The sequence below is a fragment of the Desmodus rotundus genome, chromosome 9 (genome assembly GCF_022682495.2).
Source record: "Desmodus rotundus isolate HL8 chromosome 9, HLdesRot8A.1, whole genome shotgun sequence".
Taxonomy (NCBI): domain Eukaryota; kingdom Metazoa; phylum Chordata; class Mammalia; order Chiroptera; family Phyllostomidae; genus Desmodus; species Desmodus rotundus.
This window is the reverse complement of record NC_071395.1, coordinates 14,948,483-14,964,563: the sequence shown is the minus strand read 5'-3', so window position 1 is coordinate 14,964,563 and position 16,081 is coordinate 14,948,483. Positions and strand designations below refer to the sequence as shown.

Here is a 16,081-nt window from a genome sequence, read left to right as displayed (position 1 = left end):
GGCCACTAGAACAGCAAAGCACCATATTATCAATTTTACTACTGTTGCTAAGTAGAGGAGCAGCTGAATGCTTTGTATTTTCTTTTCAAAATGTTTTTATGAATTTCTTCTTGACAATTTCTATGATTTTGAGGTCTCCTTTTAGAATTATCTGAAGTCACACAAATACAGGTTATATTTGAAATTTTATTTTTTTGAAAAAATATTTTTATATAGGTATTCTACAACTTAGTTATTTATTCCATTACTGTTTTCTGTTTATGCTGTAACTTAAGTGCCTAGACTATTGCTTGGCATATATGAAGCTCTTGATGAATGAATGAATGATAAATCTATTCATGAAATATATTCCATCAGAAGTAATTTCTAAATGTTATTTTCAGGAAAGATTTTGTAATTTATCGGGAACCAAATGTTTCTCCTTCACAAGTAACTGAAAATAATTTTCCTGAAAAGGTAAGAATATTTTTCAGTGTTTCTAAAAGATTTAAGTAAAAGAACCACTCAGTTGCCACCTTGACCTCCTAAGCTATAAATTAAAAGTGATTTTTGGAAGTATTTGTACATGGTTTGATACTGAGTTGATCATTGAGACACAATATTTTGTATTTGTTTCTCCCCACCATAATCACTGTGTTGAACCCTATCATTACATTTCACTACAGAAAAGAATTGAGATACTAGTGTATGTGATTAACAAGACTAGTACTGTTTTGTGTCAATGTAAACATTAAGTAGGCCCTGGCTGGGTAGCACAGTTGGTTAGAATGTCATCCCAACATGCCAAGGTTACAGGTTCTTTTTTTTTTTAAGATTTTATTTTTAGAGAGAGGGGAAGGGAAGGAGAAAGAGAAACATCAGTGTGTGGTTGTCTCTCGTACACCCCATACTGGGGACCTGGCCCGCAACCCAGACATGTGCCCTGACTAGGAATTGATCCAGAAACCCTTTGGTTTGCAGGTCAGCACTCAATCCACTGAGCCATACCATTTGGGGTCAAGGTTACAGGTTCTATCCCTGGTCAGGGATTAACCAATGAATGCATCAATAAGTAGAACAACAAATTGATGTGTCTGTCTGTCTGTCTCTTCCCTTTCTTTTCTCTAAAAATCAGAGAAATTTAAAATATCTATAGAAAAATATAAACATTGAATAGTAAAATAACATGTGAAAGTAGGTTCTGCCATTGCAACCAGAAATACTTGTAATTGTGATATAATTCTCATTATAAAGATAATTTGCTGGCCAAGGTATTACTATTACCTGTTCAGAGCAGAAACAACTGAAAAATTGTGTAAAGTCTAGAAAGAAAAAAACCCTGCTGATTCCATTAAAAAGAAAACAAACTTTGTTTTAATTAGTTGGAGTCATCCAGGCCAACTTGAAGTGTCTTGTCACCATGCTAAGGGCAGTGAGGAGGAGGATAATTGAGTGGAATACCACCTTTGTAAGGACTCAGGGCTTTCCAAGGTGCTTGGCTCTGGATCTGGCCTTTCCCAGTACCTTTTTTTGCAATATGACTTAATCTAAGTAAAATTAGTATGCATTTCTCTTTGTATAAGTAACTGACTATTTAGAAATAGAATTGACCTTTGAACAACATGAGTGAACTGCCTGGGTCCACTTATATGTGGATTTTTTTCACTAAATACACAATCTGTTTTCCGTGAACTAGGGTATCACTTTTGTGGATTCAACCAATCTCAGACCGAAAACAGTGTTTTTGATTTGCAGTGGGAGATTGGGAATCGATTGTGCATTGTTATCCACCAGTTGAAATGAGAGACTTGACCTTGGTGTAGGTTGGGAGGGGTGGGTGTGTCCTGGAGCCAGTTCCCTGTGGATACCTAGGGAGGACTGTAGTCAAGCTTCAGGGGATTCAAAAGTTATTTTAGGATTTTGTGTGTGTGTGTGTGAAAAGGAAAGAAATTATTTATTCAAAAGTTACACAAACCTAGAGTAATGACTTAATGTCTTTATTAAGATACTAAAGTCCTCTAGAATACCCACAGATGCACAGCCCTTCCCTCTCCCTCTGCCCAGTCTGGGGTACCGTATATCAGGAAAAGAAGTAGAAGTCCGTGATTCAGGCTCCCGGCACCATCAGCTGTGTGGCTGCTGCAGTCTCCAGTTAATCCAAAGCCCTGTGGCACCTTCTCATGGCCCACCGGCAAGAGTCCTTTCTCCCCTTTTCTTCCCGGCAAAGTCTCTCCTGCTGCCTAAGCTGCATGGCAAAAAGAAACACTCCAAAACCACATGGTCCTCTCCTATTCACTCCATCAGAACCGCGTGGTCCTCTCTCTATTTTAGGATTTTTTGACTGCAAAGGATTGGTGCCCCTAACGAACACATTGTTCAGGGGTTAACTGTACTTAAATTAACTGTAAAGAAGCAGAAAATTTTTACTTTTGATTCTGCCTCTTAGAGGTAAGCATTAATAAAGTTTTGGAATATTTTCTTACTGTCTCTTAATTCTTGTTCCTTTAAGTAGCTGAAATTGTGTTGTTTTCATATAATGTATTTATTTTTTGTTACCCCCTAAGCATTTCCCCAAGTCATTAAGACCTATTTGATTTAATGGTCATGTAACATTTCAGCAAAAGGGTGTACCATAGTTGACTACATTGGAGCTTTAGGTTGCTTCTAAAATAGTCACTTTCTGTTTGGAAATTATTTACTATTAATTGAGAGAGATTGGAGATAACAAGTTGCAATGTAAATGTCATATATGAAGGGCTAAAAGGTATCTTTTATTTTTCCCTTTCAGGTATTACTGTGCTTTTCAAATGGAAATCATTATGATATTGTCTATCCCATAAGTTATAAAGAGAGCTCTGCTATGTGTCAGTGTAAGTATCAATCTTGTGTTTTTAATAGGAAATTATATTTGTAAGATATACAGTCTTAATGCACACAAGTCAGAGCAAACATACTCTGTTTTGTTATATAAAATGGTATTTCTAAGAACCCTAGTTTACCAAAAATGTTAATTCTGTATTAAAAATTTGTTTCAGTGGGGAAAAAAGAGCTAATAGCTAGAGTTTGACTTGTGAAAACAAACTTCTTTCCTGCAGTAGTCAAGTTTAATAATAATGATTTGTATGGTTTTTAAAGCTGGTAGTGTATAGCTTGAAAAACCTAAATGACTGAGCAAATCAAACATTTGATTGTAATAATATTTAGTTCTAGGGCAGGGTTTCTTAATTTTGGCACTAATGACATTTTGGGCCAGATAATTCTTTGTTGTGGGGGCTGTTCTTTACACTGTGGGATGTTTGGTAGTATCCTTAGCATTTACTGTGTAGATTGCTCTCCCATTGCGACAACCAAAAAATGTCACCAGATTTTGTCACATATTTCCTGGGAGGATACGATCCCCTCTTCCTTCCCAATTGAGAATTACTGCTCTATTAGTTCTTTCCTTCATCTGTTCTGAGAAAGTGCCCATCACTCGTATAAAGCAGTAATGCTGAGAATGTAACAGCTTTTCCTTTGTTCTTAAGTTAGTGATCAGTAAAGATAATGTGTAATGCAAATTTTTTAATTGACTCATCTGCTTTGAGGTATGAAGGTCTAGCTGTCTGTATCCTGGGCTGTGTCTTTTTTCCTCAGCTAGTCAAAATCTGAACATGCTAGCCTTGGGAAGGATGCTCATGGAGCCTCCTTTCCTGGACTTCTCAGTGCCTGTGGGTTGGACGATGTAACTGGGTTGTAAAAAATGTGGTTTGTGAGAGAAGGAGGCCTCTTTGGGAACTCATTGTTGATGAATTCTGAGTGCACTTGTTTTCATAATGATCACTGTAGTAAGACCAAAGGAGAGTCCTAAACTCCATGTGTAGATATTTTTGAATATTTGGTAATATATATTTCCATGTTTTGGATTTTTTTAAAGCAAAAAAGTTATCTAAATATGCGTCTTTATTGGCTACTGAGAGTACATTTTATGTTTCTTTTTAGTCCCTTACGAAAAGTTATCCTCTTGATGTATCTTAGTGTTTTCTATCCAAGTCTGTTAAGGTTGGGCATGTTATATGGCATCTATAATTCTCAATTTCCTCATCTTTACAATTAGAATAATTATACCAGTGTGCCGGGATTAAACATGAAATAATGTAAAGGCTTAACACAATGCATGGAGTGTAGTAATTGCACAGTATGCATATTTAGCTTTTATTATCATCATACTTGTTTCACAGTTGTGATACCTTTTTGTGTTACTGTTCTTAAAATGACAGTTATGTAATGATTTCAGACTTAACTATGCACAGAATTCTGGTTGCTCTCTATGTAGGTAACTTTTTTTTCATTAAATTGTGCTGTTGACCATAGATGTTGCAGGGGGCTAGTTAGGATTTTAGAAGCCTGGACAATAGATACTAAATACTATGTTAGAACTTAAAATTAGTTGATGTTGCATAACATCTCTCTCCTGTTCATTTCAGCTCTTCTTTATGAATTGCTGTATGAGAAGGTATTTAAAACTGATGTTAGTAAAATCTTGATGGGACTTGATACTGCTGAAGTAGCTGGTGGAAACAGTGAAATATCAGATTCAGAGGATGACAGTTCCAAGTAAGAATGAATTTAAATTCTAAAATATCTTTATAGTGCCATACAGAGAAATAGTTCAATAAATGTTTCTGCATCGAGTGGTCTGATACTCAAGGATTATGGTATTGTTAAAGTACAGCAACTTGAGTAAAAGTTTATTTTTCACTGCCACTAATTTTACTGCCACTAACAGTTCTTTAATTTCTATATTTCTTTTGAAAGCTGACGTTTTTGGTTAATAAGCATCTTTTTTTTATGTAATCTGGATGTATATATGTGGAATAAATTAGGTGTGTTCATATGTGTTGTAAAATTTTAAGGTTAACTTATCAATTGTTTACATACCCAGTGCTGAAAAGAATGGTCATTTTGATTTCCTTGACTTTCTTTTATTTTCTTTCTTAGATAATGCCACCTTCTTTTCTTTTTACAATAAATAATAAAAATTCCAAGTTGGAGTGTAGCATGTAATACCTTTGCACTTTTTATTAACTTCGAGTCTCTGAGGCTTATTTTTCTTTGCCACACAGGATGTAGAGGGTAGTGGTTAAGAGCTTGGGATGTAGAAATCAAAAACTGGTTTCAATCCTGGCTTCCTGCCAACTAAGTAGATTTTGGGCAAGTTACTTAAATCCACTAAGAAGCTTCAATTGTGCATCATGTAAAGGACAGAATTGATAAGAATTAATTGAGATCGTGTGTAAAGTGCATAGCCTAGTTCCTAGATACAGTGTCCAACATATTTTAGTTTTTATCAACAATATTAAGTTTTATAAGAACCAATCCTGTTCCATTTCCAGTGAAGCTAAAACTATATTATTGCTGTTGTATCTCAAGTAGGAAAATATCTTACTTGGTTTTACATATGTGAAAATAAAGAAATGAAATTAAGCCTTAAGATATCTAATTCTTTATTAAATACTTAAATATACCTTTATAAAAAATCTGTAATTCCAGGCATTTGTTGTATTAAATTTTTCTGACCCTGACACGAAAATTTGATTGACTACCATTCCTTTGTAAGAAAGAAATGAATCAGGTTGGAATCTGGGCCTGCCATTGTAAGTTTATTGTTGGAATAGACTAACTTTGCACAGGTAGAAATTCTCCATGGTTTTCTCCAGCACCTGTCTAATTAAGACATGTCATTGAGCATAGGAGAAAGTTAACCAGGGAGGGTGTGCTCACTGTAATCCTTTTTTTCTTTTTAGACTGTACTATTGTAGCCCTTGGAACATGGGAGCCTTTCTGGTTAACTTTTTGCATCATTAAGATTTTTTGTGTCACCTGGCTTAGGAAAGACAAGGCTTCAGTTAGGGAAGAATGTCATGTATTCCTGGTATGATAGATAGGCATGGTGTGGTAATAAAGAGGAAAGACCAAGGATGTCGTCATATTCTTGTACCTGAATTCTTTTTGCATTCACATTGGTCAGTGTTGAAGATACTGGAAATTATGGGTGTTTTTTTTTTTAGTCTAGACTGTAGACTTGGGGTGTCTTAAAGATTGCTGCGTTTAAGGGTATAGACTTAGAGATTGTCCTGAAGACTAGAGATTGATTTATTAAGGAGTGTAGGACAGAAGAGTACAGGTGGCTTTTCACCTCATCTTCCACTTTACTTGCCATCACTCTGTTCCAGCCTTGCCACCTCTTGGCTACCCAAGGGTCTTTGCACTTGCTGACTGTCCCCTCTGCCTGAAATACTAAATAGCCATATGGTTTGCTGTCTCATTACCTTTAATTCTTTATTTAAAAAGATCTCTCAGCAAGTTCTTTCATCATCCTACTTTTTATTATTTGAGCCTATGACTCAACACTACCATTTGTTTCTACTGCTCATCCCCCGGTAGCACTTATTAGCATTTAGCATACTGGTTGATTTTAATTTGTGTCTACTCTCACTAGATTGTACATTTTGTTGTAGTAGAATATTTTGGCTAATGTATCCTTATTTATGCATTGAAATTTTTTACATTGAATCCTTGGAAACTCTTATTCTATCCACCCAAATTAAAGTTTGTTTCTGTTTTCTTGATGATTGAGCCAGTAAGAATTACTGATAAAAGTCTTTGACTTATATATTGTCTGTCACACACACACATTTGCACACTCATACACTTTACTAAAACTTGTATGGGCTCCTTGGAATATAGCTTGGCTTTGGTATATAACTCTTGATTTTTGACATTTTTATGTGATGTTAGGATAAGTTAATCGCATGTTGAATAAGTTAACTTTGTACTCTTAATTACGTTTATATTTTTTCCTTCATAGGAGTAAAATTGCTACTACTAATGATGTGAATGGATTTAAAGCTTTGTCAAGTGATCAGGTATTTTTTTTCTAATAGTTTTAACTTGTTCTTTGATATAAGAGCTTATTAAATTGTAGTCTTAATTTTTTTTCCCACTTCTGGTGCATTTTTTGTTTGAAAAATTTATTTTATTTTTTCTGGTACATTTTCAGTAGAGTTAGGAGCACCTACCTGTAAGAAATTTTCAGCAATATCAATTGTTGAAGCTTTCTTCTTTTGATTTTATTATACATACCTCCAAAAATGTTTTATAAGCATGTTTGTGTTGATTGGACTTCCTGACTTTGTTTAGCACCTGAAAAACAGTGGGAACTCTCCAAGCCTTCCTTTGCCTAGAAAGGTTCTTAAGTCACTCAATCCAGCAGTTTATAGAAATGTGGAATATGAAATTTGGCTGAAGTCTAAACAAGGTGAGTTTAAAAACCTACGTTTTTCATAAATTTTCTTTGTGGCACTTGAAAATAATTAAATCAACTTGATATTATACAAATATTGTTTACAGCTCAACAGAAACGTGACTATTCCATTGCTGCTGGCTTACAGTATGATGTGGGAGATAAATGCCAAGTAAGTGATCATACAGAAGGACAGATTTTACTTGAAATGTTATTTATTATGATAGAAACTGAGGACAGATCAAGTTTGAATATGCTGTTGATTTGGGGTTTCAGAATATATTTTTTCAGGTATATATTTTAATAGTTTTAAATATTTAGTATTTTGACTCATTTGAATACATTACTAAAATTGTATGTGTCTACAACCATGGCATCCCATTAGATGATCTTAAAAAATAATCTTTGATATTACTTCAAAGAAGTAAAAATAACATTTTAGATTTCTAGTTATTTTCATTACGGTTGGCAAATAATTTATGATTTGTTCACACTTGACATTAGAGGTCAATTTACTTGTTTATAGAAGTCATCCTGGAAAATTGAGAGGTACATAATATTTTTCTGTTGGATTAAGAAAGGAAAGTGGACAATAAGAGGAGTTTTACTCTACTTTGAGTGAGCTACTGCTCTGGACTTAAGTAGCTGATTAATAAAGGAGAAAGTTGTATTAGACCTTGACTTGGAGTGGCTTTGCACCCCCTTACCCTCTGCTTAGCAGTGTCTGCAGATATTTTTTTGTTTCACAACTGAGAAGGTGCTACTCACATCTAGTGGATGGAGGCCAGGGATACTGCCAAATGTCTTTCAGTGTACAGGACCCTCACCCCCCCAAACACACACGACAGAGAGTTATCTGGGCCAAAGTGTCCAAAATGCCAAGGCTAGATAGAGAAACTCTGGAAAAGGTAATTTCCAAAGTCCCTTTTCTGTTCTTTGTTAATGATAAAAATGCTGTTTCCAAAATAAAAGCGTTCCACATACACAAAAATTAGTTGGAAGATAATTTTCATCAAAATGGTTTTCATCAGTGTTGCCTTTTAAAAACTACCTTAAAAGAACAGACATCGACAAACATTTCTTCTTGACTTATGGGGGTAACACTCATTTCCTTTGTGACAAAGTGGTTTGTGAAAACTGTCTGATTGACTAGGATTGTATCTGCACTTTTGAGAACTTTGAATAGTGTTCTGCTTCTGAGGCATGTGAAAGGAGAGGAAGAAGAGGATATGATTCATATAGGTTCTTCCTTACCAGATTGTCAGAAACTTGCTCTAATTATAGAACAGAGCTGTGGAATCTTTGGACAATTTGGAAAGGAACAAAAGAACAGAGTAAAACCAGGGCTTAGAAGCTTCCCTCCTTCCCCATCCCCTTAATAAAGAAAATAAGATTGCTTATCTTAATGCTGCATCATTAAAGCTGTGTTACTTGTTATTTCAAATCAAGTGTATTTCCTTTGAGGTTGCATTGCTTTTGGTAAAATAGATGCTGTTGATAAAGTAGATGGCAAAGTAGGTACTTGTTTTAGTTTTTTCCTTTTTAGAGTATTTTATTTCTAATTCTACTACTTGACTTTCACTTTGGTAAAATTTAATTGAAATTTTACTATGAAAACTGCTAGGACTCAAAGATGACTTGTGTACTCAAGTAAGCATGTAAGTTACAGTTTAAACTTTTGATAAAAATCAACTTCAGAAAAATCTTTTTTATTGTTAAACTCTTGAAGAGAGGAAAGCAAAGTGTCCTATTATGATTGATGAAGAATGACACCTTAACTTGAGGACTTTCATCTACTAATAAAAGTAGGAGGGTATTCAGAGCCCTGCTGCATGGGGCTTTGGAACTGCTGCTGCTCCTGCTGCTGCTGCTAGTGCTCCTAGTGCAGTAGGCAGGTGCCCTGTTCAGTGTGTACTGTTTGACTACAGAAAGAAACCCCAGGGCTGACTCACAATTGCTCTTGGAAAATGCCAGTTGTGTTAAGAGAACAGATAATGGATCTATTTTTAGGGAGAAGAAAGGTCATAGTCACACATTTTTAAATACTGGAAAACTGAGATGATCGTAATTATAATAGATATTCTTACATATATCATACCAAATATGATATATGAGGAATACACATATCTACCTCATTACCATCTGCATGCATCCTATGACTTTGGTATTATTATTAGCCTTATTTTGCATATGATGACACTGAAGTAGGAGGAGTAACTTGCCCAAAGTCAAACTGCTGGTAAGTAAAAATGCCAATTCTGGAGTCCTGGGGTGTATTGTCTTGAGTTCAGGACCAGGATAAGATGCCTCTCTTGTTTGGAGCCTTAATAGATTGTGCTCCTACTTCTGGAACTACTTAGAAAAATAATTTAGAACAATTTTGGAAGGATAAATGGAAGTATTTTAGGTAGACATATAATACAGAGACAGGTATATTTGTGTACCCTTTTGACATGAGTTTTGTGTTTAACAGCATACATTTTATTTTTCATTGGAAACAAAATAAAACTTAAAAACTGATCATTAATGCAAGGAGTCAGGTGACTGATTTTTCTGGAATTGTTCAACAGGTTAGGTTGGATCACAATGGGAAGTTTTCTAATGCCGACCCTCAAGGGGTTCACTCTGAGAACGGACCACTTTTGGTTGAAGAAGTTGGAAAGAAGTATGTACTGCTCTTCAACGAAGGCATTTACTGTCTTTTCCACTTAGCCGAATATAATCATGAACATTTCTAAATGGCTTTATTTATCTGCAATTCAATTAAAGGTGTTGCCTGTGTATAGAAAATATATTTGTTAAGATCTTTTGAAAAATAGTTTGAATTCAAATTCAGTGTTTCACATGATGACATATTTTAAATTAAAAAAATACTAGGTTATGGTTTAAAATGTGTCATTCTTTACAAAGGCAGTTTGGGAAGTTGACTGTATTATAACTGTAAAGTGGGAGCTTTGGAGGATAGGGACCGTATGCATTTCTAATATCACTCAGTACTGCATTGCACATAGTTAGCTTTACGTAGATGTCAGATGGAGTAAAATTTTATGGTTGACTCACAGTGTTAAGTTTACAGCACCTTTTATTTCAGTTGCTGCTGCCTTTATTAGAGATAAAGGTAGTAAGTCACACCGAAACTTTACTATGGAAAATTTCAGTCATATACAAGGAGCATAGTGCAGTGAACCCCAACATACCATCACCCTGATTCAGCAGTTAATGGCATTTGACAATCTTTTCTAATCTGTTCTCCCTAATCCTTTTTAAACGTGGAAATGGAATTGGAATATTTCCAAAAATTCCAGACATTACACTACTTCTCATAGACATGTAGATGCTTTTGCGAGTCTCTAGCACAGTGAGGACCCCTCCCTTCCCCCAGCCTGAACGACAGTACCATCGTCACATCTAACAGATAGCAATCATTCCTTTAATCTTTTGCTTGGATTGTGATTTAAGGCCTTTTAATCTTCCATTTTTTTTAGGTTAGAAAATATGCTTTTGGTTTATGTTATCTTGTTTGATTAGAATTATATCTGGATTGCTGAATGACTTTGTAATTTAATTTTTTTTAATATAAGAATTAAAACTATAAGTTCTTAATGTAAGTTGCAAATAAAATTCTTATGCTGAGTACTTAAGTGTGATTATGAGTCTCTTCCTTCCTTTTTGAAGACACTCACCGAAGAACCTCAAACCACCTCCCTCAGAAAGCTGGAACACAGTGTCAGGGAAGAAGATGAAAAAACCTTCCCCGTCTGGACAAAATTTCCATTCTGGTAGGAGCACATCAAGTTATTCTTTTTTGGGGGGAGGGGTAATCGTACTTTGGGTTGTTCATCATAGGAAAATTATGAGGTGTCTTGGTTTCTTGTCACAGATACAGATTACAGAGGGCCAAAGAATTCAAGCAAGCCAGTAAAAGCCCCATCAGCACTACCTCCTCGACTCCAGCACCCTTCAGGACTAAGACAGCACGCATTTTCTAGTCACGCTGCAGGGTCCCAGTCTCAGAAGCCCTCCAGTGAGCACAAAAACCTTTGCAGGACACCCTCGCAGATCATAAGGTAACCTTTCTGAAGGCAAGAGACTAGATGTTAAGGGAGGGGCATTTCTTTCATTTGCCACATTACATGCTTTTAGTTACAGAATAATATTAAAAGCAGTAAAATACTATGTAAGGATTTCAGTTCTTCATAGTTCTCTTTAAACAAATCAAAGTAACTTTGTAGGGTAGTCATCTTTATTTTCGAATACGTTTTTTTCAAATAATTTGGGAGATCTTATCCTAGCCAAATCATATACTGGCACTTAATAGTTTTCTGGTAGCTTGTAATACAGTATGTTAAATACTGAACTTTAAATTGCATTTCTGATTTCTTGGAAGGTGAGGGTGTTTTCCTTTATATAGGAACTTAAATTAGCCAAAATGGTTGGTTTACTTTGTTCTATATTTATATTGTTTGTATGAATGTGTCTAATACTGAATGGAGCTATAAGTTTTAGGTTCACGTAATCATAAATATCAGCATTTTGACGGAATATCCAGATATAAATGAACTTCAGGGTCGTAATTTCTTATGCTATGGATTTTAAATTTTTTTTCCCTAATCTGTCCTTCCATGGAGTAGTTTATAGCCCTTTGTAGGAGCTTCAGTTGAGAGAGTGTATCTTAAGTGTATGCACTCCTTTTCATGCAAACTTGGCCATGTCAATTGTGGGTGCTGGAGTCCTCTGAGGTTACCATGACCAGTGCCTTTCTCCAGCTGTCTGAACAGCTGTACCAGCAGCGTATGTGCTTGCCAAGCTCTGGTCTTTAGTTCCTTTATTTCTGGCATTTGACCATTTTCCCTTTCTTACCATTTGTCATGTACTTAACACTTTGTAACATAACATCTTGAAGACACTTGTAGGTTCTTAGGCTATATGTTATCAATACTGTGTTAGTTTCCTGTAGTTGTAGCACCTTTTATTAGGCCATCCAGTCTGTGGGTGGCCTAAAACAACAGAAACTTTTAAAGTTCTGGAGGCTAGAAGTCTGAAATCAAGTTGTTAGTAGGGCCATGCTCTCTCTGAAGGTTCTAGGGCAGAATCCCTCTCCTGCTTCTGCTGTTGTCCACTGTCTTTGGTGTGCAGGGGCATTTGAGGCCCATGGTGGATGACCTTTCCCAACAGAGTGTGTGCCATTCATCAACCACTTATGGCTGAAGTCTCCTTGGACGTTGACCAGATTCCACTAGCATCTGGTGGCATCTTATTCAATGCAGGCGAAGTACCTTAGAGGTCTAACTTATTTTGAATATTAACTTTGTGGAAACCTAAAAGTGTAAAGTAAGCATAGGAAGGTCATGGGCAGAAATGAATTCAATTTTTTTAATAGACCATAAAAGAAGCATTTCCCCCCCCCCTAAAACACAAGGGTGTACTCCTTAGTGTCATATTGATTAAAAAAGAAAGTATATGTAAGCTACTAAATGGCTAATTTAAATATGCTTTTGTTTACCACAAACTGAATTTATATTCAGTGTGTTTCTGCTGTTGTAGTCAGTCTCCTAGGAATTGGTGGAATGATCAGACAGATGTAAAATGTCTGTCGTGTTGGGATCATTTTCCTTTTTTTGTGTTAGCTGTATGTTAATTGGTCTATGAAAACACTTGGTGGCAGAAAGCAGTGGGTAGTAAATAGACATGAAGCTTCAGAGAATTTTTGACATTGGGGCTGATTGCATAGGAGCCTAGTTATATTTGCAGTTAGTATGCCTTTACTGTTTGTATAAGAGTGGCTTTTACTAACATTAAAAATTTAGAGACTGCTGATAATCAAATATTTAGAGTAAGATTTTTAAAAAATTAAGTCGAAGTTCAGAATTTTATAGTTAATAGTCCACTTGATTTAGGCTCATTTAATATTTCTTCTTTTTAGCTTTCCATCTCTCTTGGGTGTCACCAAAAAGCTCGAGGGTCCTGGTGTCTCCTTTGAAAGTTACCTTTTACTTAGAACAGAAAATTAGAATGCTTTTCAGACCTAAACTGGTAACTTTCCTTTCTTTTCAAAGTGAATTCTTATGAAAGTATTAGGATGTATAATAAAGAAATATATGCAGTACTTACATTTCTGCTGTGATGGAAAGGAAAAAAAAAAAGCCGTGATTATTTCTGTATCACTTCCCTCCGCCCATTGTAAGTTTGTCTTCTTGACTCTGTAAGGTAGTATGCATGATGATACAGGAGATTCCATTTGCTAAACATTTATTAATTAGGTTGCCAAAAGTTCTATAATGTCATGGTGCAGATTAAATCAAATATTTGTATTGGCAAAACAAGTTATTTTGTTGTATGTATTCAGTACATTTGTCTTCTTTCTTGTGACAAGAATGTTTTATTTGACAGAAAATCTGATCGTGAGAGAGCTGAGGACTTCGATCATGCCAGTCGAGAATCTAACTATTTTGGCCTCTCCCCAGAAGAGCGCAGAGAGAAGCAAGCTATAGAAGAATCTCGATTACTTTATGAGATTCAAAACCGAGATGAACACGCTTTCCCAGCCCTTTCCGTATGTATAAAAAGAAATTTTAAAAGTTACTGGTTAGGTATCTCTTTTTAATATACACTTGCCCCTTGAACAACTGGTTTGAATTGTGTGGGTCTACTTATAGGCAGATTTTTTTCCCAGTAAATGTAGTCAGCCTTCTGAATCCTCAGGTTTTGCATCTGCAGATTCAACCACCTGCAGAATCTGCAGATGCAGAGGGTGAATGTATGCATTCTTTTACATCATTTTCTATAAGGGGCTTGAGCATCCGTGGATTTTGTAATATGTTTGAGGTCCTGGAACGAATCCCCTATGGATACAGAGGGACACTTGTGACTGGTTTTGGGGGAGTTAAGTTACATGCAGATTTGATTGTGGGGGAGGGTTGGCACCCCTGACCCTGATGTTGTCCAAATGTCAGCTGCAGTTTGTATATTAAACCATAGTTTCTATGGGTAGATTACTAATTTTTAAACTGAAGGGCACTTTAGAGATCATGAAATTTCCCCTCCTCTTCACTTTTTTCATGAGGAATGTGAGGTCTAAAGATACTAGTTGGTGTCAGAGCTGAAGCAAGTAAATTGGTTAGCTCATTTCTAGGTTAGTATTTTGAATTAAAACGTTTATATTGCTAGCCAAAGTAGCAAGATACATCTATATTCAGTTAGCAGTATACATCTATAAAATCAGGAGAGTCTTTTCAGTGTTCCTTATTTAATAGACCAGCACCTGGTAACCTAGTATATACAGTAAGAGCTGTCATTCACAGTGTTTGCTGTTGGAGGAGGTGGTCCATGTAATCTGGTTTCTTTGCTCTTGCTGTGTGTCAGACACTGGGCTGTGGCGGATGCTGCTTGGATGGAAGAAGTTTCTTTATGTTTAGGTTTCTTAGTTCTTTTGGGTGAGTCAGAAGGGAATACATTTTCTCGTGTAGAGTGAAGTCAGTGTTGCGGGAGGAGGTGCATTGGCAGGCTAGAGGAATGTGATTCAGTTTGGGGTACTGGGAGCCCTGAACCTGTGGTCTTTTGAGAATTGATGAGTGCTACCAGAAGACCTGGGATCCAGAATATGATGGTTGGACCCTTTTTCTCAACAATGTAACATTTTTCAACAAAACAAAATGTTACAGGAGGCAACCTAATAACCAGTGCCCAACATTAAATGATGCCTCTCACACTCTGTTCTCTGTCCACTGGCCTCTGTGGAATCCTTTAGAAGTGTCAGATGCTCAGCTGAAAAGAGCCCTGGGATAATATTCAGTCTAGCACAGGGGTTGAAGCTTAGGAATTACTGGAAGAAGTACCTAGACCCATATGTGAATTAGCCATGGTCTGTATGTTGAGTATATTTATCTTTGTGTAATATGTTATTTTACTATAATACTTAGAAAATAAAAATGGAAATTATTTAAGCAAGTACTCAGAGCTTTTGTCCTTTTTCAGTTAGTGAATGGAAAAGTACAACTACTGTAATAATAGGGGGATAGATTTTGTAATTTTTTGATTGTTAAAATGGAGTCATACTCATTTTAATTTTTATTAAAAAAAATTAAATTATATGTATATATTTTTAATCCTCACTTAGGATATGTTCTTAAGTTTTATTTAAAAATTTTTAAATTATAGATAAATTTTTTTAATCCTCACTTGAGGATATGATTTTGGATAGAGAGGAGAGAGAGAGAGAGAGAGAGAAACACTAACATGAGAAAGAAACATCGATTGGTTCCTTCCCGATCGCAGCCTGACGGGATTGAACCTGAAACCTAGGTATGTGCCCTGACCAGGAGGTGAACCCACAACCTTTTGGTGTACAGGATGATGCTCCAACCAACTGAGCCACCTGGTCAGGGCCATACTCATCACTTTTAGATAGACAATTTGAATCATGTCTTATCTTCTAGAAAACTCGTGCCACAGGGCTGAGATCCTGTTCTCAGCTCTGGGCAATATTTACTCAGAGAGTGCTAGACTAGGAGAGGATGACCTTCAGTGGTAATTTAGCTTAAAAACTCAACTTATCCCAGTCCCTTTCTCACACCAGTGAGAAGGTTGGATCTCATGCAGAGATTACGTGATTAGCTGACAGTAGCATTTGAGTGATAACAACCCTAGTGCACTGTATCTGCGAATTTGCACATGGGTACTTCCCCCACAAAGGACTGTGGCTCTGCAGTGGCTGTTTTTGAAGGTTAGTATGAAGGATGCTATTCTTTGTGCAAACAATGTAAGTGTAAATTGCCTGGTGAAAGTTTGGTCAGGGTGGCTTCCTGAAATCGGTCTGTGAAG

General features: G+C 36.1%; 1 protein-coding gene across 3 annotated transcripts in view; it reads left to right on the top strand.

Moving 5' to 3' along the window:
• Positions 1–16,081, top strand: part of OTUD4 (OTU deubiquitinase 4) — a 39,265-nt gene that overhangs the window by 12,137 nt on the left and 11,047 nt on the right. For all 3 annotated transcript variants that reach the window (XM_045202752.3, XM_024568839.4, XM_045202751.2), the window contains exons 5-14: positions 384–456; positions 2,768–2,849; positions 4,443–4,572; positions 6,827–6,884; positions 7,159–7,276; positions 7,369–7,433; positions 9,832–9,926; positions 10,937–11,040; positions 11,142–11,328; positions 13,652–13,814. In XM_045202752.3, the coding sequence (XP_045058687.2) occupies positions 384–456; positions 2,768–2,849; positions 4,443–4,572; positions 6,827–6,884; positions 7,159–7,276; positions 7,369–7,433; positions 9,832–9,926; positions 10,937–11,040; positions 11,142–11,328; positions 13,652–13,814 (1,075 nt within the window). The remainder of the gene's footprint in view (positions 1–383; positions 457–2,767; positions 2,850–4,442; positions 4,573–6,826; positions 6,885–7,158; positions 7,277–7,368; positions 7,434–9,831; positions 9,927–10,936; positions 11,041–11,141; positions 11,329–13,651; positions 13,815–16,081) is intronic.